Genomic DNA, 23,542 nt, shown 5'->3' with positions numbered 1-23,542 from the left:
AATGGCTCGATCTCGGCTCACTGCAACCTCTGCCTCCTGGGTTCAAGCGATTCTCCTGCCTCAGCCTCCCAAGTAGCTGGGATTACAGGTGCCTGCCACCACGCCCAGCTAATTTTTGAATTTTTAGTGGAGACGGGGTTTCACCATGTTGGCCTGTCTGGTCTCAAACTCCTGACCTCGGGTGATCCACCCGCCTCAGCCTCTCAAAGTGCTGGGATTACAGGCACGAACTGCCACGCCTTGCCTGTAATGGGGGTTTTGAGTGTGTCATCATTTAAGTGGGTGAAATCCTGTCTTGTTTGGGGGCAGTAGCCATGTCTAGGTGTACATATGTAAGTTTGTGGGACTGTATCTGTATTCACCTGTATTTATCTCTGCACGAGTCCAGGCACACAAAATGGCATCTGTGTCCATGTGGACATGTTTTGTCCTTATGTTTACTGCTTGCAAATATTCATCTCTGTGAGCTTCTGCATGTCTATGTATCCATGTGTACATAATATACATATACTCACGCATTGGGTGTGAGTCGGTGTCTGTGCCTGTACATTCTTGCTTGTTAGATTAAGATGCCAGGCATCATTTAATCCTTACAACAGCCTCGAAGGCAGGGAACACCATCATCCCCAATTTATAAGTGAGGAGCTGAAGATTGGTGAATTAAAGTACCTTGCCTAAGGTCATATGGCCAGTAAGTGGCAGAGACAGAATTCAAAACCAGGTCTGACAGACACCAAACTCATATTCCTTGTGCTCTACCACAGAGCATTTCAATACCTAATGTGCCCAGGTAATAGCCCCAGGGAGTGGTAGAGCCAGGATTGGAAGCAGGCAAGTCTGCCTCTAAATTCTATGTTCTGAACCTTGATTCTTTCCTGAAGTTATCTCATTTAATCCTTGGAATAGTCTAAAAGTAAATATTGCATCCATGTTTACAAATAGGTAAACAGACTCAAAGAAATGAAGTTGGCTGGGCGTGCTAGCTAATGCCTGTAATCCCAGCACTTTGGGAGGCCAAGGCAGGTGGATCACCAGGTCAGGAGTTCGAGACCAGCCTGGCCAATATGATGAAACTCCGTCTCTACCAGAAATATAAAAAATTAGCTGGGTCTGGTGGCACGCACCTGTAATCCCAACTACTTGGGAGGCTGAGGCAGAAGAAGAGCTTGAACCCGGGAGATGGAGGTTACAGTGAGCCGAGATTGCACCACTGCACTCCAGCCTGGGCAGCAGAGCAAGACTCCGTCTCAAAAAAAAAAAAAGAAAGAAAGAAAGAAATGAAGTCACTTGTCAAAGCTCTGTGTGAGCATGTAGGCCCTCTCCTCATATTCTGTGGAGCAAACAATATGGTGTTGGGTATTCAATGTAACTGACTGAGTTTGTCCCTTATGAAGTGAATCTGAATGTTCTAGAGTGAGCATACCTATCATGCTGCTTTTTCTAGGTGTTGTAAGGCCTTCCGAGTATTGTGTAACAAGTCTGGGAATTATAGGAGCTAGCTGTGAAATATGGGGCAAGTCTATGCGTTGTGGACTGAGCATGTGCATTGTGGATTACATTTTCCCTGTATATGCCTCTTCTGCATCATGATATGAGTCTAAGGTATGAGTATATAACGACCATGAGGCAAGCCTGAGTGTTCTGGGGCTAGTTTCTCGGTGAAATGACATGTCTCTGTGTAGTGGTGCAAGGCTAGATGTTGTGGGTCAAGTCTGGTGAGGTGAGGTAAGTCTCAGTGTGGCAGAGAACATCTTTTTGTTACAAGGGAAGTCTCTTTGCATTGGGAGTTGGTTCTGTGTGTTTTGGAATAATGAGCTTTATGTTTTGGCATGAGTCGTTCTGATAGGAAAGTGGGTGATGATCAAGTATGTGGGTTATTCAAAGTATAGGGAAGTGTAGGTCCTGTGAGGGAGTTTCTTGTGGTGCCGATCTGTGCCAAGTGGGATACATGTCTTCACTGCGAGGCTGTTCTCTACATTAAAAGACATATATAAAGGCCGGGTGCAGTGTCTCATGCCTGTAATCCCAGCGCACTGGGAGGCCGAGGCGGGGGGATCACTAGGTCAAGAGATGGAGACCATCTTGGCCAACATGGTAAAACCCCGTCTCTACTAAAAATACAAAAATTAGTTGGGCACGGTGGCATGCGCCTGTAGTCTCAGCTACTGGGGAGGCTGAGGCAGGAGAATCGCTTGAACCCGGGAGGCGGAGGTTGCAGTCAGCTGAGATCGTGCCACTGCACTCCAGCCTGGTGACAGAGTGAGACTCCGTCTCAAAAAAAAAAAAAAAAAAGAAAAAAGAAAAGAAGAGGCATATATAAATGGCACATGGGAAAGCTGTGGATTGTTGTATATCTCTATATATTTTTTCTTTTTTCTCCTCAAATTCCTTTTTACCTCTCAAATTCCTTTTTACCATAGGCTATCTCTATAAAGCGTGGACCCAGTTGGTCATCGGCATCTGGTTTGGGGTGAGCATGCTTTGTGGGAGTGATTCTAGGTGCTGTGACTTTTATGATTATGATTTTCTGGATTCAATTATATGCAGTGCTCGGGTAGTCTACAGAGTGTGGATCATGTCCTCACATTGTAGGGCATGTCCAGGTGTTGTGGTCTATACATGACAGTCTGTATATTGTGGGATATGTCTTGAAGTCATGCAGTGAGACTATATATTTTATGGGTTGATTCTGGACAGCTATAGTAAATCTCCATGTGATGGGGCAATCTTTGCATTTTATAGTGTGTCTCTGCGTTACAGGAAATCTATGTGTTTGTGGTTTGTTTTTTTTTCTGAGGGTGGTAGTCCCTCAGGAATGAGGCTCTGTCTGCACCTAGTATGGCATTTCTGGAACTTGCGGTCCAATTCTGTGCATTTTCGGGCAATACTATAAGATACAGGCTGATTCTCGATGTGATATGAGGTGTGTCTTGGTGTTGTAAAGAGAATGTGGGTGGTTAGAGGCAATTCTGGGGTGCAGGCGAAGGTTGTGTTTGTATAATACTATAGGACCGCTCTGTGTGCTATAAGGTCAGCCTGCATTATAATGCAATTTTGTGTGTTGTGGTGTATGTCAAGTTATAATTAAGCATGTCTTGAACTGTGGGTTTTTGTGTTGTGTGATGGCTTGTTTTGTGGGGTGATTTCATGTGATAGGATGTGTCTGTGGATGACAGGGTGTGTGTCTCAGTGTTGTGCGGCAAATCTGTACATTGTGATGCTTGTTGTGAATTGTCACGTACATTTTTATGTTTTGTAGGTCACATATTGGCGTTGTGGGGTGGTGTGAGGTTGTGATGAGATTCTGTGTGTTCTAGGAGAGTCTGAGTGTTGTGGAGCACGTTAGTGCACTGTGGGGAGAATCTCACATGGGTTGAGTCTGCATGTCTAATTTGATTCTAAGTGTTTTAGAGTAAGTCCGCATTTGGAAGAAAGTCTGAAAATGATGCGGCAATTCTGAGACTGTGGGGAATGTCTATGAATTTGCAAGATATTTTGTACATTGAAGGACGCACCTTTCATTAGAGAGTTTTCCACGTTGTTGTGGGGGTAAGTACACTGTAGGCCGTATCTAGGGTTTCAGTCAAGGGTACCTCGTGGGGTGAGGCTGCATTGTAAAAGGCATGCCTGGTGAGGAGCGTATCCGTACAATATGGGGTAGGACTTGATCCTGTGGTGCAAGTCTGTGAGTCCTGGGGTAATTCTGGGTGTTGGGGGGCACATGGTTTTTTGTGGGGCATTTGCATTGCAGAGTGATTTTGTGCATTTGGGGGTAAATCTGTGCATCAGAATGCAATTTTGTGTTTGTAGGAAAACCTTTCTGTCATAGGGTACATGTGTCTGCTGTAAGTTGTATCTAAGTACTGTGGAGTTAGTTTGTGCATTATAAGATAACATGTCTTTTTCTTTCTTTCTATTTTTTTTTTTTTAAGACAGAGTTTCACTCTTGTTGCCCAGGCTGGAGTGCAATGGTGTGATCTCAGCTCAGTGCAACCTCCACCTCCCAGGTTTAAGTGAGTCTCCTGCCTCAGCCTCCCGAGTAGCTGGGATTACAGGCATGCGCCACCATGCCCAGTTAATTTTGTATTTTTGGTAGAGATGGGGTTTCCCCATGTTGGTCAGGCTGATCTCGAACTCCCAATGTCAGGTGATCCGCCCGTCTCGGCCTCCCAAGGTGCTGGGATTACAGGCGTGAGCCACCACGCCCGGCCTGTAAGACATGTCTTAATGTGGTGTGGCAAGACTGTGAGTTCATGGGTAAGGCTGGATATTTGGGATCTCTTCTTCTCATAGTGGAGTAATTGTCTGTTGTAGAGTGAGGCTGTGTATTGTTAGGGAGATTTTTGCATTATGGAACTTATCTGTGGGTTATAGGGCATGTCCTGGTATGAGTATGAGCAATACAGGGCAAGTCAGTTTCTTGTAGGTTCACTGTAGGCATTGTGAGGAATATGTGTAGTACTCTGGTACATGACTGACTCTTCAGGCAACTTTAGGTGTTACGGTAATATTGGATTAGCTGTGGGGTAAGTCTTGGCATTTTGTGAATTTTTGCACTGTGAGGTAAAATTGTTCACGGTCGGGCGTGGTGGCTCACGCCTGTAATCCCAGCACTTTGGGAGGCCAAGGTGGGCAGATCACCTGAGGTCAGGAGTTCCAGACCAGCCTGGCCAACATGGTGAAACCCCGTCTCTATTAAAAATACCAAAAATTAGCCAGGCGTAGTGGCGGGCACCTGTAATCCCAGCTACTCAGGAGGCTGAGACAGGAAAATCGCTTGAACCCAGGAGGCGGAGGTTGCAGTGAGCCGAGATCACACCACTGCGCTCCAGCCTGGGCAACAAGAGCGAAAATCCATCTTAAAAAAAAATAATAATTGTTCATTGTGACGGGGTTCCATGGGCTGTGCTGGGAGTCTTATGTCATGGAGCATGTATGATGTAGTAAGTTGGTCTAGGTGTTGAGTGGTTAGTGTGGAAGTTATGGAGACACCAATGTGGGCTCATATGCATGTTGTGGAGTGTTTCTTGGTGTTGTGGTACATGTCTGTGTGTTTGGGTGCAGGTCTGGTGGCTCTGTGCATTCTGAGGTAATCATTTGCTTTGTGGGTAAGTCTCTGCATTGTGGGATAATGCTATAGGTAAGAGGGAAGGTCCGTGCATTGTAGAATGAATTTGAAAGTTGGGTAGAACTCCATACAGAGTGGGGCAAGTCTGTTTTCTGCAGTACATCTTAGACCTGCTGCACAAGACTATGCTGGCAGCGGGTGATGGGGAGGAAGGCAAGTCTGTGTTTGAGAATGTGAGCAGATGTGGTGTATCCATTAATTATGGAGTATATGTTTTGAGAAATGCTTATAAGTTCTTATGCAATACTTCATGGTTCTGAGAAGTCTATATCTTACAAGGCATGTTTCTGTATTGTGAGGTGTATCCAGGAGGTGTGGAAGAAGCCGTATATTTTGGGTGGAGTGTCTGCTCTGATGCAATCTGGGGTGCTGTGAGGTAAGTCGCCATTGTAGGAAGAGCTCGTGATGTTATGGAATTCTGTGCATTGCTTAGGCAATGTCTACGTTGTGAAAGAGTTGTCTGTACATTGTAAGGTGTGTCTGGCCATTGGGTGACAAGTGTGAGCTGTGAATTTATTCTAAGTGAGGGCAAATCTACGTGTTGTGCTGCATGTGTTCTGGGGTGGGTTTATGCATTTTGGGATGAGTGTGAGTGTTTGGTGTAAATTTAGGAATTGTGTGATAAGTATGGGAGGTGAGTCTTTGTTCTGTGGGGTAGATCTGAGTTGGTTATAATTGTGCATTATGATGCCATTCTTTGGGGTCAGTGTATGTCGTGTAAAACGTTTGTGTATTTTGGGTGTGTCCATGTGTTGGAAGGCATGTGCGTGCATTGTGGGGCATGGACATGTAAATATATTCTGTGGCCAGGCTGAGTGTTGCAGGGTAAATGTGTATGATATAAGGTACGTGTGGGTGCCATAAGGTAAGTCTGAAAGTAGTGAAGCGAGTCTGGGTGCTATGGAGCACGTCTTTGTGGTTTTTTTTATTTGTGTGTGTTATGTGAGACAAGTGTTGGCAGTGTAGAAAAAGTTTGTGAATTGTGTGGCATGCCCCTGTATTGTAGGACATGTCTGTTAGTTGTGGATGATGTTTGTGTGTTTTGGGCTATGTGCGTATGTTGTGAAACAATCAGTGTTATTGAGTGAGTATGAGTGTCATAGTGTGAGTCTGAATACTGTGCAGCAAGTCTGGGTGTCATGGGATGTGTTTCTGCGTTGTCTGATTTGTCTGTGTTGTCCATCCTTTCTGTGTTCTGTGAGGTAAGCCTTCATGTTATGAAGACAAAAAGTTGTTTGGTAGGGCATATCTGTGGTTGTGGGCCACATCTGAGTGTTGCTCTATCAGTCCCTGTGATTCAAGGTAGGTATAGGTCAATGGGCCAAGTCTGTATATCATGGCGTAAGTCTGGGTATTTTGCAGCAAGCCTTCAAACAATGGGTATGTCTGGGTAGTGTAGGTTTCATTTGTGTGGTTCAGTGTTTATGTGTGTTGTGAGTCAAGTTTGGGTGTTACAGAGCTCCAAAAGTATTTCGTTGGCTTAATGTGCATATGATGGAGACAATCTATTTCTTTGGGGACATACCTGCGTATGCATATGGAATGTGTCTGTGTGTGTATGGAATGTGTCTATGTGTGTGTACGGAATGAGTCTATGTGTGTGCATGGAATGTGTGTGTGTGGAATGTGTGCGTAAGTGTATGGAATGTGTCTCTGTGTATGGAATTAGTCTGTGTGTGTGTATGGAATGTGTTTGTGTTTATGGAATATGTGTGTGTGTATGGAATGTGTTTGTGTGTATGGAATGTGTGTGTGTGTATGGAATGTGTGACTGTGTGTGTGTACGGAATGTGTGTGTGTATGGAATGTGTGTCTGAGTATGTGTATGGAATGTGTGTGTGTGTATGGAATGTGTATGTGTACGGAGTGTGTGTGTGTGTATGGAATGTGTGTCTGTGTATGTGTATGGAATGTGTGTGTGTTGGTATGCAATGTGTGTGTATGGAATGTGTGTGTATATGGAATGTGTGTGTGTATCGAATGTGTGTCTGTGTATGGAATGTGTCTGTGTGTGTATGGAATGATTCTGTGTGTGTGTATGGAATGTGTGTGTGTATGGAATGTGTGTGTGTGTGGAATGTGTCTGAGTGTGTGTATGGAATGTGTCTCTGTGTGTGTATGGAATGAGTCTGTGTGTGTATACGGAATGTGTATGTGTATATGGAATGTGTCTGAGTGTGTGTATGGAATGTGTCTCTGTGTGTGTATGGAATGAGTCTGTGTGTGTATACGGAATGTGTATGTGTATATGGAATGTGTCTGTGTGTGTGTATGGAATGTGTGTGTGTGTGGAATGTGTCTGTGTGTGTGTATGGAATGTGTGTGCGTGTGGAATGTGTCTGCGTGTGTGTATGGAATGTGTCTCTGTGTATATGGAATGAGTATGGGTGTGTGTATGGAATGTGTCTGCGTGTGTATGTAGGGAATGTGTGTGTGTGTATGGAATGTGTCTGTGTGTGTGTGTACTGAATGTGTCTGTGTGTGTATGGAATGTGTGTGCATGGAACATGTCTCTGTGTGTGTATGGAAGTGTGTGTACACAGAATATGTGTGTGTGTGTGTACAGAATGTGTGTCTGTGCGTGTATGGAATGTGTCTCTGTGTATGGAAGTGTGTGTGTGTATGGAATGTGTGTGTGAAGTGTGTGTGTATGGAATGTGTGTGTCTGTGTATGGAATGTGTGTGTGTATGGAATGTGTGTGTGTATGTATGGAATATGCCTCTGTGTGTGTATGGAATGTCTGTGTGTGTATGTGTGTGGAATGTGTGTATGTGTATGGAATGTGTCTGTGTGTGTGCATGGAATGTGTGTGTGTGTATGGAATGCATGTCTGTGTATGTGTATGGAAAGTGTGTGTGTGAGTATGGAATGTGTCTGAATGTGTGTGTGTATGGAATGTGTGTCTGTGTGTATAGAATGTGTCTGTGTATGTGTATGGAATGTGTCTGTGTGTGTATGGAATGTGTCTGTGTATGGAATGTGTGTGTGTATATGGAATATATGTGTGTATCGAATGTGTGTGTGTGGGTATGGAATGTGTGTGTGTGCATACAGAATGTGTGTGTGTATGGAGTGTGTGTCTGTGTGTGTATGGTGTGTGTCTGTGTATGGAATGTGTGTGTGTATGGAATGGGTAACTGTGCATGTGTATGGAATGTGTGTGTATGGAATGTGTGTGTATGTGTATGCAATGTGTGTGTATGCAGCGTGTGTCTGTTGCTATGGAAGGTGTGTGTATGGAATGTGTGGGTGTGTATGGAATGTGTGCGTGTGTATGGAATGCGTGTGTGTGTGCATGGAATGTGTGTCTGTGTATGTGTGTGTGTATGTATGTGTGTATGGAATGTGTGTGTGTATGGAATATGTGTGTGTGTATGGAATGTATATGTGTTTGGAATGTGTGTATGGAATGTGTGTCTGTGTGTATGGAATATGTGTGAGTATGGAATGTGTGTGTGTGTTTGGAATGTGTGTATCGAATGTGTGTCTGTGTGTAAGGAATGTGTGTGTGTATGGAATGTGTGTCTGTGCATGTGTATGGAATGTGTGTGTATGGAATGTGTGTGTATGTGTATGGAATGTGTGTGTGTTGGTCTGGGATGTATGTGTATGCAATGTGTGTGTGTAAGTGTATGGAATGTGTGTCTGTGTGTATGTAATGTGTGTGTGTGCATGGAATGTGTGTCTGTGTGTATGGAATGTGTGTGTGTGTGTGCATGGAATGTGTGTCTGTGTATGTGTGTGTGTATGTATGTGTGTATGGAATGTGTGTGTGTATCGAATGTGTGTCTGTGTGTATGGAATGTGTGTCTGTGTGTATGGAATGTGTCTGTGTGTGTATGGAATGTGTCTATGTGTGTGTATGGAATGATTCTGTGTGTGTGTATGGAATGTGTGTGTGTGTGGAATGTGTCTGCATGTGTGTATGGAATGTGTCTCTGTTTGTGTATGGAATGAGTCTGTGTGTGTATACGGAATGTGTGTGTGTATATGGAATGTGTCCCTGTGTGTGTGTATGGAATGTGTCTGTGTGTATGGAATGTGTCTGTGTGTGCGTATGGAATGTGTGTGTGTGGAATGTGTCTGCGTGTGTGTATAGAATGTGTCTCTGTGTGTGTACGGAATGAGTCTGTGTGTGTATGGAATGTGTGTGTGTGCATGGAATGTGTCAGTGTGTGTGTATGGAATGTGTCTGTGTGTGTATGGAATGTGTGTGTGTATGGAATGTGTCAGTGTGTGTGTACGGAATGTGTGTGTGTGTGTATGGAATCTGTGTTTGGAATGTGTCTGCATGTATGTATGGAATGTCTGTGTGTATGGAATGTATGTGTGTGTATGGAATGTATCTCTGTATGTGTATGGAATGTGTGTGTGTATGGAATGTGTGTGTGTATTGAATGTATCTCTGTATGTGTATGGAATGTGTGTGTGTGGAATGTGTGTGTGTATGGAATGCGTGTGTGTATGGAATATGTGTGTGTATGGAATATGTGTCTGTGTGTATGGAATGTGTGTGTGTGTGTATGTATGGAATAAGTCTGTGTGTGTATGGAATGTGTGTGTGTCGGGAATGTGTGTATGTGTATGGAATGTGTCTGTGTGTGTATGGAATGTGTGTGTAAGGAATGTGTATGTATGTGTATGGAATGTGTGTGTATGGAATGTGTCTGTGTGTGTGTATGGAATGTTTGTGTGTGTATGGAATGTGTCTGTGTGTATGAAATGTGTGTGTATGGAATGTGTCTGTGTGTGTGTGTATGGAATGTGTCTGTGTGTGTGTATGGAATATCTGTGTGTATGGAATGTGTGTGTGTATGGAATGTATCCGTGTATGTGTATGGAATGTGTGTGTGTGTATGGAGTGTGTCTGTGTATGTGTATGTAATGTGTGTGTGCATGGAATGTGTTTTTGTGTATGGAATGTGTCTGTGTATGGAATTTGTCTCCGTGTATGGTATGTGATTCTGTGCATGTGTATACAATGTGTGTGTGTATGGAATGTGTGTGTGTATCAAATGTGTGTGTGTAGGGAATGTGTTTCTGAATGTATACGGAATGTGTCTGTGTGTTTGTTTAAGAAATGTGTGGGTGTGTGTGTGTATGGAATGTGTCTCTGTATGGAATGTGTGTGTGTATGGAATGTGTGTGTATGGAATGTGTGTGTGTATGGAATGTGTCTCTATGGAATGTGTGTGTGTATGGAATGTGTGTGTATGGAATGTGTGTGTGTGAATGGAATGTGTGTGTGTCTGTGTATGGAATGTGTGTGCATGGAATGTGTCTGTGTGTGTATGGAATGTGTTTCTGTATGTGTATGGAATGTGTCTGTGTGTGTAAGCAATGTGTGTGTGTAAGCAATGTGTGTGTGTATGGAATGTTTGTGTATCAAACGTGTGTGTAAGCAATGTGTGTGTATGGAATGTGTGTGTATGGAATGTTTGTGTATCGAACGTGTGTGTATGGAATGTGTCTCTGTGTGTATGGAATGTGTGTGTATGGAATGTGTGTGTGTGTATGGGATGTGTGTGTGTTTATGGGATGTGTGTGTGTGTATGTATGGAATACGTCTCCGTGTGTGTATAGAATGTGTGTGTATCGAATGTGTATCTGTGTGTATGGAATGTGTGTGTGTATTGAATGTGTCTGTGTGTGTATGGAATGTGTCTATGTGTGTGTATGGAATGATTCTGTGTGTGTATGGAATGCGTGTGTCTGTGGAATGTGTCTGCGTGTGTGTATGGAATGTGTCTCTGTGTGTGTATGGAATGTGTATATGTATGGAATGTGTGTACAGAATGTGTCTGTGTGTGTATGGAATGTGTCTCTGTGTGTGTATGGAATGTGTGTGTGTGTACGGAATGTGTGTGTGTGTATGGAATGTGTCTCTGTGTGTGTATGGAATGTGTGTGTGTGTATGGAATGTGTCTCTGTGTGTGTATGGAATGTCTGTGTGTGTATGGAATGTGTGTGTATATGGAATGTACCTGTGTATGTGTATGGAATGTGTGTGTGTGTATGGAATGTGTGCGTGTGTATGGAATGTGTGTCTGTGGAATGTGTCTCTGTATGTATATGGAATGTGTCTGTGTGTTTAAGGAATGTGCGTGTGTGTGTGTATGGAATGTGTGTGAGTACGGAATGTGTGTGTGTATGTATGGAATATGTCTCTGTGTGTGTATGGAGTGTGTGTGTGTGTGGAATGTGTGTATGAGTATGGAATGTGTCTGTGTGTGTGTATGGAATGTGTGTGTGTATGGAACGTGTGTCTGTGTATGGAATGTGCGTGTATGGAATGCCCATGTGTATGGAATGTGTGTGTGTGTGCATGGAATGTATCTCTGTGTGTGTATGGAATCTGTGTGTGATTATGGAATATGTCTGTGTGTATGGAATGTGTGTGTATGGAATATGCCTCTGTGTATGGAATGTGTGTCTCTGTGTGTATGGAATGTGTGTGTGTACGGAATGTGTGTGTGTGGAATATGTGTGTGTGTATGCAATGTGTGTGTGTGTATGGAATGTGTGTGTGTACGGAATGTGTGTGTGTGGAATATGTGTGTGTGTATGCAATGTGTGTGTGTGTATGGACCATGTCTCTGTGTGTGTATGGAATATGTGTGTGTATAGAATGTGTGTGTGTATGGAATGTCTGTGTGCGTGTATGGAATGTGTGTGTGTATGGAATGTATCTGTGTATGTGTATGGAATGTTTGTGTGATTATGGAATATGTCTGTGTGTGTGTATGGAATGTGTCTGTATGGAATGTGTGTGTGTGTATGGAATGTGTGTGTATGGAATGTGTCTGTGTGTGTGTGTGGAATGTGTGTGTGTATGGAATGTGTCTGTGTGTATGGAATGTGCGTGTGTGTATGGAATGTGCATGTGTATGGAATGTGTCTGTGTGTGTGTGTGGAATGTGTGTGTGTATAGAATGTGTCTGTGTGTGTGTATGGAATGTGTTTGTGTGTATGGAATGTGTGTGTGTGTGTATGGAATGTGTCTTCGTGTATGGTATGTGTTTGTGTGTATGTGTATAGAATGTGTGTGTATGGAATATGTGTGTGTATGGAATGTGTTTATGTGAATGGAATGTGTGGATGTGTGTATGGAATGTGTGGGTGTATGGAATGTGTGTGTGTATGCAATGTGTGTGTATGGAATGTGTGAGTTTGTATGGAATGTGTGTGTATGGAATGTGTGTGTGTCTGTGAATGGAATGTGTGTGTGTGTGGAATGTGGGTGTGTATGGAATGTGTCTGTGGTGTGTAAGGAATGTGTGTGTATATGGAATGTTTGTGTGTATGGAATGTGTGCGTGTATGGAATGTGTGTTTGTGTGTATGTGTGGAATATGCCTCTGTGTGTGTATGGAGTGTGTGTGTGTGTGGAATGTGTGTATGCGTATGGAATGTGTGTGTGTGTGGAATATGTGTGTATATGGAATGTGTGTCTGTGTATGGAATGTGTGTCTGTGTATGGAATGTGTGTGTATGGAATGCCTGTGTGTATGGAATGTGTGTGTGTGCATGGAATGTATCTCTGTGTGTGTATGGAATCTGTGTGTGATTATGGAATATGTCTGTGTGTGTGTATGGAATGTGTGTGTATGGAATATGTCTCTGTGTATGGAATGTGTGTCTGTGTGTGTATGGAATGTGTGTGTGTGTATGGAATATGTGTGTGTGTATGCAGTATGTGTGTATGGAATATGTCTCTGTGTGTGTATGGAATGTGTGTGTGTGTATAGAATGTGTGTATATGTATGGAATGTGTCTGTGTGTGTATGGAATGTGTGCGTGTATGGAATGTGTGCGTGTATGGAATGTGTGTGTGCATATGGAATGTGTGTGTATGGAATGTGTGTCTGTGTATGCAGTGTGTGTGTGTATGGAATGTGTGTGTCTGCGTATGGAATGTGTGTCAGTGTATGGGTATGGAATGTGTGTGTGTGTGTATGGAATATGTGTCTGCATGTGTATGGAATGTGCGTGTGTTTATGGAATGTGTGTGTGTATGGAATGTGTGTGTGTGTGTGGAATATGTGTGTGTATGCAATGTGTGTGTGTATGGAATATGTGTGTGTGTGGAATGTGTGTGTATGGAATATGTGTGTGTGTATGCAATGTGTGTGTGTGTATGGAATATGTGTGTGTGTATGGAATGTGTGTGTGTATAGGATGTGTGTATGTGTATGGAATGTATCTGTGTGTGTATGGAATGTGTGTGTGTATGGAATGTGTGTGTGCATATGGAGTGTGTGTGTGTATGGAATGTGTGTCTGTACATGGAGTGTGTGTGTGTATGGAATGTGGGTGTCTGTGTATGGAATGTGTGTCAGTGTGTGGGTATGGGGTGTGTGTGTGTGTATGGAATATGTGTGTGTGTGTGTATGGAATGTGTGTCTGCATGTGTATGGAATGTGTGTGGATGGAATGTGTATGTGTTTATGGAATGTGTGTGTGTATGGAATGTTTGTGTGTGGAATGTGTCTGTGTGTATGGAATGTGTGTGTATGGAATGTGTCCGTGTGTGTGTGTATGGAATGTGTCTGTGTATGTGTATGGAATGTCTGTGTGATTATGGAATATGTCTGTGTGCGTGTGTATGGAATGTGTTTGTATGGAATATGTGTGTGTGTATGGAATGTGTGTGTGTATGGAATGTGTGTGCATGTGTATGGAATGTGTCTCTGTGTGTATGGAATGTGTGTGTGTGTGTAATGTGTCTGCGTGTGTGTGTATGGAATGTGTGTGTGTATGTGTATGGAATGTGTCTGTGTATGGAATGTGTCTCCGTGTATGGTATGTGTTTGAGTGTATGTGTATGGAATATGTGTGTGTATGGAATGTGTGTGTGTATGGAATGTGTTTCTGTATGTGTATGGAATGTGTGGGTGTGTGTATGGAATGTGTGGGTTTGTGCATGGAATGTGTCTCTGTGTGTATGGAATGTGTGTGTGTGGAATGTGTGAGTTTGTATGGAATGTGTGTGTGTGAATGGAATCTGTGTGTCTGTGTATGGCATTTGTGTGTGTGTGGAATGTGTCTGTGTGTGTATGGAATGTCTGTGTGTGTGTATGGAATGTGTGTGTATGGAATGTATCTGTGTATGTGTATGGGATGTGTGTGTGATTATGGAATATGTCTGTGTGTGTGTGTATGGAATGTGTGTGTGTATGGAATGTGTGTCTGTGTATGTGTATGGAATGTGTGTGTGTGTATATGGAATGTGTTTCTGTGTATGTGTATGGAATGTGTTTGTGTGTGGAATGTGTGTGTGTATGGAATGTGTGTGTGTGCATGGAATGTGTGTGTGTATCGAATATGTGTCTGTGTGTATGGAATGTGTGTCTGTGTGTATGGAATGTGTGTGTGCACGTGTATGGAATGTGTGTGTGTGCGTGTATGGAATGTGTGTTTATGTGTATGGAATGTGTGTGTGTATGGAATGTGTCTGTGTGTGTATGGAGTGTGTGTATGCAATGTGTGTCTGTGGTATAGAATGTGTCTGTGTATGTGTACGGAATGTGTGTGTGTGTATGGAATGTGTGTGTATGGAATGTGTCTCTGTGTATGGTATGTGTTTTTGTGTGTGTGTATACAATGTGTGTGTATGGAATATGTGTGTGTGGAATGTGTTTCTGTATGTATATGGAATGTGTATGTGTGTTTAAGGAATGTGTGGGGGTGTGTGTGTATGGAATGTGTCTCTGTATGGAATGTGTGTGTGTATGGAACGTGTGTGTGTGAATGGAATGTGTGTGTGTGTACGGAATGTGTGTGTGTGTATGGAATGTGTTTCTGTATGTGTATGGAATGTGTCTGTGTGTGCGTAAGCAATGTGTGTGCGTACGGAATTTGTGTGCGTACGGAATGTTTGTGTATGGAATGTGTGTGTGTGTATGGAATGTGTCTCTGTGTGTGTATGGAATGTGTGTATGGGAAGTGTGTGTGTGTATGTATGGAATATGCCTCTGTGTGTGTATCGAATGTGTGTGTGGAATGTGTGTATGTGTATGGAATGTGTCTGTGTGTATGGAATGTCTGTGTGCGTATGGAATGTGTGTCTGTGTGTATGGAATGTGTGTCTGTGTATGTGCATGGAATGTGTGTCTGTGTGTGTATGGAATGTGTGTCTGTGTATGTGCATGGAATGTGTGTCTGTGTACATGGAATGTGTGTGTATATGGAATGTGTGTCTATGTGTTTGTATGGAATGTGTGTGTGTATGGAATGTGTGTGTATGGAATGTGTGTGTGTGTATGGAATGTGTGTGTGTTTATGGAATGTGTGTCTGTGTATGGAATGTGTGTGTGTATGGAACGTGTGTGTGTGAATGGAATGTGTGTGTGTATATGGAATGTGTGTGTGTGTATGGAATGTGTTTCTGTATGTGTATGGAATGTGTCTGTGTGTGCGTAAGCAATGTGTGTGCGTACGGAATTTGTGTGCGTACGGAATGTTTGTGTATGGAATGTGTGTGTGTGTATGGAATGTGTCTCTGTGTGTGTATGGAATGTGTGTATGGGAAGTGTGTGTGTGTGTGTATGGAATATGCCTCTGTGTGTGTATCGAATGTGTGTGTGTGTGGAATGTGTGTATGTGTATGGAATGTGTCTGTGTGTATGGAATGTCTGTGTGCGTATGGAATGTGTGTCTGTGTGTGTATGGAATGTGTCTGTGTATGTGCATGGAATGTGTGTCTGTGTGTGTATGGAATGTGTGTCTGTGTATGTGCATGGAATGTGTGTCTGTGTACATGGAATGTGTGTGTATATGGAATGTGTGTCTATGTGTGTGTATGGAATGTGTGTGTGTATGGAATGTGTGTGTATGGAATGTGTGCGTGTGTATGGAATGTGTGTGTGTTTATGGAATGTGTGTCTGTGTATGGAATGTGTGTGTGTATGGAATGTGTGTCTGTGTATGTGTATGGAATGTGTGTGTGTGTATGGAATGTTTGTGTGTATGGAATGTGTGTGTGTGCGTGTATGGAATGTGTGTGTATGTGTATGGAATGTGTGTGTGTATGGAATGTGTATGTATGGAATGTGTGTGTGTATGGAATGTGTGTGTATGGAATGTGTTTGTGTGTGTATGGAATGTGTGTGTGTATGGAATGTGTGTGTGTATGGAATGTATCGAATATGTGTCTGTGTGTATGGAATGTGTGTCTGTGTGTATGGAATGTGTGTGTATGGAATGTGTGTGTGCGCGTGTATGGAATGTGTGTGTGTGTATGGAATGTGTCTGTGTCTGTGTATGGAATGTGTGTATCATGGAACCAGCAGGGATCTTGTTGTATGACTTTCTGTAATTTGAGGTGAGTACTGCTGTATATCTGCACATTGCAAAGTTGTTCTGTATGTTTTCAATCCTTTTATATCTTTTGTGTGTGCTCTGAAGCAAGTCTTGGTGTGAGAGTGTCAGGAAGTTTTTTTCTTTTCTTTTCTTTTCTTTTCTTTCATTGAGATGGAGTTTCCCTCTGTTGCCCAGGCTGGAGTGTAATGGCACAACACTGCAACCTCTGCCTCCCGGGTTCAAGCGATTCTCCTGCCTCAGCCTCCCGAGTAGCTGGGATTACAGGCGTGTGCCACCACGCTCGACTAATTTTGTATTTTTAGTAGAGACGGGGCTTTTCCATGTTGGTCAGGCTGGTTTCAAATTCCCCACCTCAGGTGATCCGCCCGCCTCAGCCTCCCAAAGTGATGGGATTACAGGCATGAGCCATTGCATTTGTTTTGCCCGGCAAGTTTCTGTGTTGGGGGAAGGTTTGTTGGGTGTGGAGTATTTTCATGAGTTGCGGGGGCGAGTTTGCATTATGCCTGGCTGTTGTGAAGCTAGACTGGGTGATATAAGGCGTGTCTGGTTTTGTGGACTATCATGGGTTTCATGGGGTTAGATTTCATGTTGTGGAGTGAATCCGGGTGATATTTATGTATGTTAAGGATTTTGTCTGAGTGTTCTCCAGCATGTCAGACTTGTGCTATGAGGCGAGTCTTCGCACTGTAAAAGCAAGAAGGTATTTTATGGAGCTACTCTGGTGCTGGGGGGTAGATATGTGTGTCAGAAGATGATGCCTGTTACTTTGTAACAGATTCGGGTGATGAATGCTATGTCTGTGAGGTTGTTGTTTTTTTTTTTAACTGCAGGTGCACTGTCCAGCATTTCTCTGTTCAGTGAAGCTAGTCTTTTTCTTCTTGACACCAAAAAGGTGTTTGTGGGGACAGTGTGCGTGTTGTGTGATGAATTCATATATTAGAGGGCATGTTTGTTTATTGCGGGTATTAATTCTATCTTATCGGGCCAGTCTAGGTCCTGTGTTATGGGGTGACTCTGGATGTTATGAGGCATACCACTACACTCTGGGGTTTTCTGAACTTTGTCCATTGTTTCTATGTGCTGTGTGGAAAGTCTTGATGTTGTGAAAGCAAAAAGATGCTTTTTGTGGCCAGTCTGTAAGTTGTGAGAAGTCTCTTGGCTGTGGGCCATTACTGTGTATTGTAGGACAGTCTGGGTTGCCAGGCAAGTCTGATTGTTGGAAGGTGTTTGAGTGATATGTGATGTTTCTGGTTATGTGGGGCATGTCTGGGTGCTTTGGGGTAGGTCTAGGTATTTTGGGGGTAAATCTAGCTGTCACAGGAGAACCTGAGTGCTATGAGGCGAGTGTAAGTGTTATAGGGCATGTCTGTTATTTATGTGTTTTTTTCTGTATGTTATCTAACATTTCTATGTGGTCTAAGGTGTGTCTTCATGTTATTGAGGCAAGTAAGTATAGAGTCAGTCTATGTTATTAGGATGGTTTGTGTATTATGGAGCACGCCATGTGGTGTAAGGCAGGGGTCCCTAACCCCTGGGCCACGGACCAGTACCACTCCATGGCCTGCTAGGAACCAGGCCACACAGCAGGAGGCGAGCAGTGAGTGAGCAAGCATTACCACCTGAGCTCTGCCTCCTGTCAGATCAGCTACAGCATTAGATTCTCACAAGAGTGTGAACCCTATTGTGAACCGTGCATGAGAGGGATCAGGATTGTGCACTCCTTATGAGAATCTAATGCCTGATGATCTGAGGCAGAACAGTTTCATCCCAAAACCACCCCTCCCACCTCACCCCCAGTCCGTGGAAAAACTGTCTTCCACAAAAGTGGTCCCTGGTGCCAAACAGGTTGGGGACTGCTGTAAGGCATGCTCTGGTGTCACAAGGCATGTATTCTTGTTGTGGTGCATTCTGGAGTTTTGCAGGGCCATTCTGGGTGTTGTGTGGCAAATCTAGGTATTACAGGCGCATATCTTAGTGCTGCAGGACTTTGTTGTGTATTTTCCAGCATCTGTGTGTGTTCTTAAGAAACTGTCAGTGTTGTGGAGACAAGCAAACATTTTGGGGGTCTTTGTATGTATTGTGTGGATAGTCTTGTCTAGTTGTTATGGGACAAATCAGACTATTGCAGGTCAAGTCTGGCTATTGCAACGTAAGTCTGGTGACATGGGGCAATTAGGGTTAGGTGGGGGTAGATCTGGATGTGATGTGTTAGTCTGAGTGTCTCAGGGTAAGTCACTGGGTTGGTGTGTTGCAGTGAGATTGTGTGTTATGAAGTGACTTTGGGTGTTGTAGGGCATGTCTGTGCATCGTGGGGTTTTATGCATGTTTTGCTCAGCACTTCTGTGTGCTCTCAGCTAAGTGTTGGTGTTATGAAATAAAAAACCTATTTTTCAGGACCAGTCTTTGTTGTCTGGAAATTATATGTATGATGGGACATGTCCATGTATTTTGGGGAAGGCCTGGGTGTCATGGGATAAGTTCAGTTGTCCCCAAAATATGCGGACATGTCCGATAATACATACAATGTTGTGATTCTGTGTGGCTTGGAGAAGTTGGCATGTGTTACAGCAAGTCTTAGTATTGTGAATCATATCTGTAATTGTAAGAAGTGTCTGTATTGTCCAGTGATTCTATGCACAGGGAGGTAAGTGTTGGTGTTATGGAGCAAGAAAGTGTTTTGTGGCATTAGTCATTACGTTGTAGGAAGGATTTGTATATGTAGGGTTATGTCCATATACTGTGGCTCCTATTTGGGTGTTCTGGAGCTAGTCTGGGTTCTTGGGGGGCCATTCTAGGTGTGGCATAATGTATCTCTATGTTTCAGATGAGTCTCAGTGTTACAGGACAAGGCTAGTTGAAGTGGGGTATGTCCAGGCCTTGTTGAGTCTATGTGTATTTTTCAGCATTTCTTCTGATTTTAAACTAAGTTTTGAAGAGACAAGGAAGTGTTTTATGGAGACAGTTTGTGTGTTAAAGGTAGAGCCTGTGTAGTTCCATGTGTTGTAAGGCATGTCCATGCATTGTGGTTCTATCCATGCATTGTGGAGCATGTCCATGGGTTGGCAGACTAATCTGGGATATGAGTTTTTTTTTTTTTTTTGAGACGGAGTCTTGCTCTGTCACCCAGGCTGGAGGGCAATGGTGCGGTCTTGGCTCACCGCAACCTCCGCCTCCCAGGTTCAAGCGATTCTCCTGCCTCAACCTCCTGAGTACTGGGATTACAGGTGCCCGCCACCATGCCCGGCTAATTTTTGTATTTTTAGTAGAGTCACGGTTTCACCATGTTGGCCAGGCTGGTCTCAAACTCCTAACCTTGTGATCCGCCTACCTCGGCCTCCCAAAGTGTGGGGATTACAGGCGTGAGCCACCACGCCTGGCCTGGGATGTGAGTCTTTAAAATGTAAAATGGATCTGGGTGTTTCTGGGCGAGTCTAGGTCTTGTCCAGGAAGGCTGTGTGTTGCAGAACATATCTGCACATTGTGTTTCTCTGTATGTGGACCATCCTTTGTGGGATGTGCTGCTGTGAGGGAAGTTGTGGCAGGAAGAAGCTATTTTGTGTGGCCAGTCTGTGTGTTAAAAGGAGAGACTGAGGCCAGGCATGGTGGCTCACGCCTATAATTCCAGCACTTTGGAAGGCCGAGGCAGGTGGATCAGCTGAGGTCAGGAGTTCGAGACCAGCCTGGCCAAAATGAAACCTAGTCTCTACTAAAAATACAAAAATTAGCTGGGCATGGTGGTGCACACCTGTAGTCCCAGCTACTGGGGATGCTGCAGCAGAAGAATCGCTAGAACCTGGGAGGCAGAGGTCGCAGTGATCTGAGATCACGCCACTGCACTCCAGCCTGGGCAACAGAGTAAGACTCCATCTCAAAGAAAAAAAAAAAGGAGTGACTGTTTATCGGGTATTGCTGTGTGTTTTGGGTCACATCTGGGTGATATGGGGTGTGTCGGTGTGTTGTAGAGCAAGTCTGTGTGTTATGGAGTATATATGTGCATTTTGAAATATTTTAATTTGCGTTGTCAAACAAGTTTGTATTTTATGAAGCACATCTTAGTGTTGTATAGGCAAGACAGTATTTTGCTGGACCAGTATTTATGTCACGGGGATAATGTATGTGTTATGGCGCATGTCCTGGTTTCTTGTCTGTTAATTGTAGTCAAGTTTATGTGGTGTGATGCTGTTCTGCATATTGGAGAAGTCTATGGCTTGTGGATTGTTTCTAGAGATTTTGAAGTGAGTTCCTTGTGTTGTGGAGCCAATGTGGTGTTCTGGGGTGAGTATGTGTATTGTAGAGCACGTACGTGTATGATAGAGTGCATTTGCTTAAACTGAGATGAGTCTTTTCATGAATGAGTTTCTGTTTGTTGGGTATGTTGTGCATTGTAGCGTGTCTAGCTGTTGTGTGATAAGTCTAGGTGTTATGCAGAAACTCTATATGATAGATGCTTCTAGGCGTTACCGAATAGGTACAGTCAGGCTGGGCGCGGTGGCTCATGCCTGTAATCCCAGCACTTTGGGAGACAGAGATGGGTGGATCACCTGAGGTCAGGAGTTCGAGAACAGCCTGGCCAGCATGGCGAAACCCCATCTCTACTAAAAGTACAAAAATTAGCCGCTTGTGGTGGCGGGCCTGTAATCCCAGCTAGTCGGGAGGCTGAGGCAGGAGAATTGCTTGAACCCAGGATGCGGAGGTTGCAATAAGCCGAGATCACGCCACTGCACTCCAACCTGGGCAACAAGAGTGAGACTCCATCTCAAAAAAAAAAAAAAAAGAATAGGTGCAGTCAATATGGGATGGGTGTTATAGGAAAAGAGTGGTGAGAGTATTCACTGTGATGCAATTCTGTGCTTTATGAGGGATATTCTATGCGTTGTGGGTTGATTCGAGTTGTTTTAGATTGAGTCTTACCTTTATGGTCCAGTTTCGTGTGGAGTAATGACAACAATGACAACCTGATCAGGTAACACCAATAACGCTGACTCTTTACCAAGCATTGCTCTAAACACTTTATAGGCATTAACTCATTTATTCCTCTTTTTTTTTTCTTTGAGACGGAGTTTCGCTCTTGTTGCCCAGGCTGAAGTGCAATGGCATGATCTTGGCTCACCGCAACCTCTGCCTCCCAGGTTCAAGCGATTCTCCTGCCTCGGCCTCCCAAGTAGCTGGGATTACAGGTGTGTGCCACCACACCCGGCTAATTTTGTATTTTTAGTAAAGATGGGGTTTCTCCATGTTGGTCAGGCTGGTCTCGAACTCCCGACCTCAGCTAATCCACCCGTCTCGGCCTCCCAAAGTGCTGGAATTACAGGTGTGACCCACCACGCCCAGCCCATTTATTTCTCTTAACAGCTATAAGAGATAAGTACCCCTATTACATTATTATTCCTAACAAGTAGCTGAGAAAACTGGGGCACAGAGAGTTCAAGAAACCTTTCCGAGGTCACACAACTAGTAAGTGATGCATGTGGGATTGGAACTCAGACAGTCTGAGACCTGAATATAAGCTTTTAACCATTGTAGAGCAAGTTTTATATCATGTGGGTTGAGACTAGATGAGTTGAGGCTAGTCTTTGTCTTGTGCCAGTCTGGGCATTGTGTGGTATTAGCATTGTGGGCGTGGGTTTGCTTTGTGGGAGTCTGGGTGTTTTCGTGCAAGTCTGCATGTTATGGGATGAGTGTGTGTGTCTGTTGTGATATGACGCTGTGCAGTTGGGATGGTTTTGTGTTTAGGGGTGATCTCTGCATGTTAGGACTTATCTAGGTATTACAGAGCAAATCTGTGTGGTATGGGGCCTGGTCATACGTGTGGCAGTGTTCGGTAAGTCAGATTTATGGGCAACTTAGGCGATGTGGGGCATGTTGTTCTTTATGGGACAAGCATGAGGTAAGTGTAAAATGCGTTGTGGCCAGGGGCGGTCGCTCACGCCTGTTATCCCAGCACTTTGGGAGCCTGAGGCAGGTGGATCACGGGGTCAGGAGATCAAGACCATCCTGGCCAACATGATGAAACCCTGTCTCTACTAAAAATACAAAAAAATTAGCCAGGCATGGACGCACCTGTATTCCCAGCTACTCGGGAGGCTGAGGCAGGAGAATTGCTTGAACCTGGGAGGCGGAGGCTGCAGTGAGCCGAGATTGCGCCACTGCACTCCAGCCTGGGCAACAGAGTGAGACACCGTCTCAAAAAAAAAAATGTTGTGGAATGGGGGCTCTGTGTTATCATGTGATGCTGCCAATTTTAGGAGCATGTATTTAGGAACATGTTTGTGAAGAGCAGGGGTATCCACATGTTGTGAAACAAAAATATGTGTGATAGGGTGTGTTTGTATGATGTAGGGCACATCTGTGAGGTTAGGATGTGTGTGTGTATGTGTGTGTGTCTGTGTGTGTGTGTGTGTGTGTGTGTGTGTGTGTATGTTGTGGGCCTGTGCCTTGTGAGGTGAGGCTGGGTACAACACACAGCCTGGCTTCCAGTCTGGGTATTGTGGGATGTGTTATAGAGCAAGCCTGTGCACAAATTTACTAGTGATGCAATTCTGTGTGTTGTGAGTGATATCTGGTTAGGGTTCTGGTCTGTAGGGTATGTGGGTACTATGGCGGGGTGTCTGTGTGCTGTTGAGTGTTTCTAGACGTTCTAGGGCTAATCTATATATTATATGGTGAGTCTTCTTGTTGTCAGATGATTCTAGATATCTGGGGTAGGCCTTTTTTGTTTTGGTAGTAATGATAGTGATGGTTGTAATATACATTAACAATTCTAATAGTCACTATGTACCAGGCACTGTACTAAGCACTTAACAAATCTTAACGTATTTATTACTCACAACAACTCTTTGAAGTAGGCACTACTCTTATCTTTGTTTTACAGTTGCACAAACTAAAGAACAAAGAAATATACTTACCCAAGGTGATACAATCAGCAAGGGACGGGACCTTGATTCAAACCCAGTTAGTATGGGTCTAGAGGCCTTGCTGGTAACTATTACACAAGCTGTATTTCTGTTGTTGTAGGCCAGAGTTGTAGCTCAACAGCATGGAAAAGCACGTCTGTCCACCGTGATGGAAATCTTTACATTGTAGGAGTAATAT

General features: G+C 43.8%; 1 protein-coding gene across 3 annotated transcripts in view; it reads right to left on the bottom strand.

The window, feature by feature from the left end:
* Positions 1-23,542, bottom strand: part of LOC129138603 (histidine-rich glycoprotein-like) — a 96,541-nt gene that overhangs the window by 60,993 nt on the left and 12,006 nt on the right. For 2 of the 3 annotated variants that reach the window (XM_063804313.1, XM_063804314.1), the window contains exon 1: positions 1,125-23,349. The exons of the other annotated variant lie outside the window; for it this stretch is intronic. In XM_063804313.1, the coding sequence (XP_063660383.1) occupies positions 6,721-8,847 (2,127 nt within the window). In that variant the 5' untranslated portion in view covers positions 8,848-23,349 and the 3' untranslated portion in view covers positions 1,125-6,720. Of the gene's footprint in view, positions 1-1,124; positions 23,350-23,542 lie in introns of those variants that run through there. 3 annotated transcript variants of the gene reach the window in all.

This window comes from Pan troglodytes, chromosome X, assembly GCF_028858775.2.
Source record: "Pan troglodytes isolate AG18354 chromosome X, NHGRI_mPanTro3-v2.0_pri, whole genome shotgun sequence".
NCBI lineage: Eukaryota > Metazoa > Chordata > Mammalia > Primates > Hominidae > Pan > Pan troglodytes.
Note: the sequence above shows the minus strand (reverse complement) of the source record. Positions and strands in the feature narration are given on the sequence as shown.